The sequence below is a fragment of the Bison bison genome, unplaced genomic scaffold (assembly GCF_000754665.1).
Source record: "Bison bison bison isolate TAMUID 2011002044 unplaced genomic scaffold, Bison_UMD1.0 scf7180017864537, whole genome shotgun sequence".
NCBI classification, from domain to species: domain Eukaryota; kingdom Metazoa; phylum Chordata; class Mammalia; order Artiodactyla; family Bovidae; genus Bison; species Bison bison.
In genome coordinates, this window is record NW_011495085.1 from 7,312,016 (window position 1) to 7,317,668 (window position 5,653).

At 33.7% G+C, this 5,653-nt stretch overlaps 1 protein-coding gene across 1 annotated transcript in view; it reads right to left on the reverse strand.

The window, feature by feature from the left end:
- Positions 1-5,653, reverse strand: part of TEX11 (testis expressed 11) — a 191,742-nt gene that overhangs the window by 96,896 nt on the left and 89,193 nt on the right. Inside the window, exons 11-12 of the mRNA XM_010832132.1 lie at positions 3,219-3,300; positions 259-337 (exon numbers count right to left, since the gene is read on the reverse strand). Coding sequence (XP_010830434.1) covers positions 259-337; positions 3,219-3,300 — 161 coding nt within the window. The remainder of the gene's footprint in view (positions 1-258; positions 338-3,218; positions 3,301-5,653) is intronic.

Below are 5,653 nucleotides of genomic sequence, written 5' to 3' on the forward strand. Positions count from 1 at the left end.
GACAGGGAGGCCTGGCGTGCTGTGGTTCATGGGGTCGCAAAGAGTCGGACACAACTGAGCAACTGAATTGAACTGAACTTATTGTTTAAATCAGTAAGCAAGCAGTTCCATCTTCTAATTTGATTAACACAATGCCAAATATTGTGCTTTGTGAATATGGGTATAGATAGATACAGATATAAACAGATATAATTCAACTTATGTTGAAACCTTAGAAAAATGTTAGTCTTTAAAAAAAGAAAATCAATTCTTCTATACCTTTCATGATCCATCAGCAGTTTAACAATATTCAGACAGAAGTTCATAGTCATGCCCAAATGTAGAATTTCCATAACATCTAACAAAAAGAAAAAATGAAATAATCACATCAGTTTCATTTTTGAGGAAGCTTAGCTATTTTCAATAATTTTCCTTTGTTCAAAATCTACTTTCTAAATGTTTGCCATATATCATGTATTGCCTAACAATTTATCAAAGCCTTTTTATATGCCAGTAATATCCAATGCTGCAGAGAATGCAGTGAAACAGGCAAAGTAACCTTTTGAAAAGCAATTTGAGTACTATATGCTAAAAACCCAGTGATTAAGAGCTTGGGATATGAAGTCAGTCAGATAGATCCATATTCGAAATCACTTGCCACTTTTATGGCGATAGTCAATTTAGTTAATTTTTCTGACTTTAGTTTTGCCATCTGTAAAGTGGGGAACAAATCACCAATCTCTCAGGGTTGTTGAGAGATTTACGTGAGATAATACATGTAAATTACATAGCAAAAGAGCTAGCACTTAGTAAGCATTCAATAAACGACAGCTGCTCTTATGATTCTATTTCAGAAATTGTACTTCTGAAAAGTCACCTGAAATAAATGTGGGGAAATGTAACGAACAAAGATACTATTAATAAAAGCAACACAGATTATAATGACAATAAAAATGATGCATGCTGAGTCTCCACTATACGACAGTGACAAATTACTATGCAACCATTAAAATTGTTAAATATAAAACTGTGTTTTCCACTTAAAAAATGAATATGCACCAATATGAATTATAAGATTGGTAAAACAAAATTGGAAAACAAAGGCTATCTATAAATTCTGTAAAAGAGCAAATTAAAATAGAAAAATACTGAAAATAAACCATCAAATTTCTAAAAGTGATTATGTTTAGATTATTTATTCAACAAATAGCTAACAAGCGTATTCTCTGTGCCAGGGAGCTGTGCTGGGAATCCAGCAGTAAACAAAGCACACAAAAATCTCTGCTGCCACAGAGCTAATATTCCAGTGCATGGTGGACAATAAGTATTTTTAGTATATTCCAAAAACTTCTTCAATGGGTATGTACTACTTTTTCATAATAAAAAACATTAAATATTTTTAAAATGTCTACTTTCTCTACTATAAAAAATACCAGTGAAGTTCCAATGACAGTAGTTAGGTTGATGATTCTTAAAAGTACTTTCATTAGCAAGGAAGTGAACATATAAAAATGTGAGTTTCATATATACCAAAACTTTTAACATAACAAAATGAAAGATAATTGTATTATTTTAAACTATACAAAACTTAAACTCATGGAAGTTTCCTAGTTTATAATCTGATGTTGCAATTTCATTACTCTATCATGAGTATCTAGACCAAGTTAAGTAAAAACAATCTGGAAATAAAGAATAATTTCATTTTAAATTGTTTCTTTTCTACATTTTGATTTTAAAAAATTTAATAGGAATTAACTTCAAACTAGGTAACTCCAATAATCTCTCTGATCTTCCCACACTATATTAGTTTGAGTAAGACTATTCCTCTACTTGCTTAGTCGGTTTGTTTATTCCCATACTGCAAAAAAAGAATGAAGTTGTCTTTCTGGCTCCAAAAAGATTTCAGCCTGTGCATATCTGAGCTGATACTATTACCTAGAGATGCAGAATCCTCTATGTATTTTAGATCCTGTGATCTCCTGATGATTGGCTAATATTCTAGAAATCACAGAAAGTTTCAGTAGTACTAAATAGGCACTAAACTTACAGCAACTTCCAAATCTGATTACTGTCCTACTTATTATAAATTGCTATTATTTATTGGATAATCAGTTATACTAACATGTAATTTTATATACCAAAAATAATACAGTTCTATGATTATATTTTATACAGTACAAAATAAAGCATGTACACATCAAAAATTTTAAATTAGTTTTATGACTAAACATAATTGAAATACTGTTAGGTCAGTGTGCACAGAGAGATATTTTTCCTCACTTAATTCCTCTATATAGTAGTAATAACAGTTAATAGTAGTAATCATAATAACTAAATGATAGGTAATATTTATTGCACACTAACTATGTACCAAGCATGGAACTAAATGCTTTACATACTTTTTTCATAGAATTCTCAAAACAACACAATGAGATAGACATTAATATTATGTATTTTTTAAAGCTGAAGAAACTGAAGCACAGAAAATTTAAGTGACTTGCCAAATGACTCAGAGCTCCATAACAGTTTATGCTGACATATGCACACTCTAGTTCCTTGAGAATTTTGAAAAACAAATAGCAATGTTTATACAAGTATTTGGGCTTCCTTGATAGCTCAGTTGGGTAAAGAATCCACCCACAATGCAGGACACCCCAGTTCGATTCCTGGGTCAAGAAGATCTACTGGAGAAGGGATAGGCTACCCACTCCAGTTTTCTTGGGCTTCCATTGTGGCTCAGTTGGTAAAGAATCCGCCTGCAATGCGGGAGACCTGGGATCAATCCCTGGGTTGGGAAGATCCCCTGGAGAAGGGAAAGGCTACCCACTCCAGTATTCTGGCCTACAGAATCCCATGGACTACAGTCCGTGGGGTTGCAAATAGTCAGACACAACTGAGCAACTTTCACATTCACTTCACAGACAAGTAATTATAAAAGGCACAGCATTGCAAAGGCTTTTTCTATCAATAGGTATCTTTTTTCATGATGGGCAGGTTGGGCAGCTGCAATTTTCTGCTAGACTAAAGGAAAATTGATAGCTTTTACTATGCTCTTTTTTTATTACTTGCTAAATTTGCTACTGTGTTCTCTTCCTTCTCCTTTGCTTCCTGACAATTTTATGTACTCAGTTTCTTTCTCAGTCACCATCAAATTATACCTATGCTAATACATAATATCTTACAGTCAACAAATTGGTATTAATATTTCTGTACTTTTCACACACAGAGATGTTACTTACTTTGAAAAAGTTCTTCATTATCTATTTCACCCTTCAAGAGGATTTTCACCTTTAAGAAAAGCCCAACTGGATCTAACTGTTCCTATTTTAAACAAAGAAATCACAATGATATTAACTGTAGAATGTAAAAGACAATTTTCAAGTAATTGCCTATTTCACTAAACCACACCAAGATGACTCATGATCAAAGGAAATCGAAATTATAAAAGATAAAATCATAATATCCAGTCTATCCATGAGGCTATTTTCTGATATTTTATTCAATCTAAATTGAACAGTACATGGAAAAGAACATGTAAACACGTCTATTGAGTGGCAAGCATTTAATGGCAAGGTCAATATTTAAACTGTGAGAATATAAGACCATATTCTTATCTTGGTAAGCAAAACCCTACACATCAATTAGATCTGCTTTCTTTTGAAATCTTAATAACAACTATAGTCCTTTGCAAATAATGGTTGAATGAAATAAACATACTATAATATGCCTGTCACATTTACTATTAATAACAATATACTCAGAATGGTTTTTCCAAGTCCTTGCTACTTGGACTTGGTTCTACTTCTGCCTGACAGTGTACATTTTGAAACAGCTGTCTACAATTAAAAGTGCAGTCTAGGCTCACAGAACAGAATTTTTCTTTCTACAACATTAATCAACCTCTACATGGACACTATATTCATTAGTTCCATGCTCTGTAAATTCATACGTGAGATGCCTGAGGAATGGAAAGTTAGGGAAAGCAACCACAGGTATTATAACCAATTGCAAATAATGATGATATCAATACAAGAATAAACTAAGAATGCATTAGTTTCTTACATTACCATCTTTCCTAATGGGCATATTCAAATATGTCTTGAGCTCAAAACATGTTTTATACACTAGCAATGAACAATCCAAAAGTGAAGGTAAGAAAATAATTCCATTTATAATAGCAACAAAAAAGAATAAAATACATAGGAATGAATTTTAAAAATAAGGGCAAGACTTCTACACTGAAACTTATAAAACACTATTGAAAGAAATTGAAGAAGACCTAAATAAATGAAAACACATCTCATATTCCTGGATTGGAAAACTTATAACTGTTTAGATAGAAGTAATTTCCCAATTGATATAGATTCAATGCAATCAAATTCCCAGCTGGCATCTTTGTAGAAATTGATAGGCTGATCAATTTGGGAACCAATTCCCAAATTCATATGAAAGTGCAAGGAATGTCAAAACAACCTGGAAACAGAACAAAGCAGGATGACTCATACTTGCAATTCCAAAGAGGTATACCACTTTACACTGACATCGGTTGTGGATAAGAATTTCCAGTGTTCCATATCCTTGTTAACACTTGGAATTACTGGACTTCTAAGTTTTTGCCCATGTAGTGGGTATTATACCCACTTTAAGGTGTTCCTCTTATCTTCCTAGCACCTTACTGTGAGGCTTTCAGCTTCTATAAAACTAAATACTCCTTTTCCTACACTCTCTTTAAGCAATCTTACACATTTTCCAGACTTCAAATATAGTTGCTTAAGTTAAAAAAAAAATCTGCTGAAGCAAAAGGTAAAACAGAAAAGGAAAGACATACCTATCTGAATGTAGAGTTCCAAAAAATAGCAAGGAGAGATAAGAAAGCCTTCCTCAGAGATCAATGCAAAGAAATAGAGGAAAACAATAGAATGAGAAAGACTAGAGATCTCTTCAAGAAAATCAGAGATACCAAGGGAACATTTCATGCAAAGATGGGCAAAGATGGGCACAATAAAGCACAGAAACGGTATGGACCTAACAGAAGCAGAAGATAGTAAGAAAAGGTGGCAAGAATACACAGAAGAACTATACAAAAAAGATCTTAATGATCCAGATAACCACGATGGTGTGATCACTCACCTAGAGCCAGACATCCTGGAGTGTGAGGTCAGGTGGGCCTTAGGAAGCATCACTACGAACAAAGCTAGAGGTGATGGAATTCCAGTTAAGCCACTTCAATTCCTAAAAGATGATGCTGTAAACTGCAGCACCCAATATGCCAGCAAATTTGGAATACTCAACAGTGGCCACAGGACTGGAAAAGGTCAGGTTTCATTCTAAACTCAAAGAAAGGCAATGACAAAGAATGCTCAAACTACCGCACAATTGCACTCATCTCACACGCTAGCAAAGTAATGCTCAAAATTCTCCAACAGTACATGAACCAAGAACTTCCAGATGTTCAAGTGGGTTTTAGGAAAGGCAGAGGAACCAGAGATCAAATTGCCAACATCCGCTGGATCATCGAAAAAGCAAGAGAATTTCAGAAAAATATCTACTTCTGCTTTGTTGACTACACCAAAGCCTTTGACTGTGTGGATCATGACAAATTTTGGAAAATTCTTATAGAGATGGGAATACCAAACCACCTTACCTGCCTCCTGAAAAATCTGTATGCAGCTCA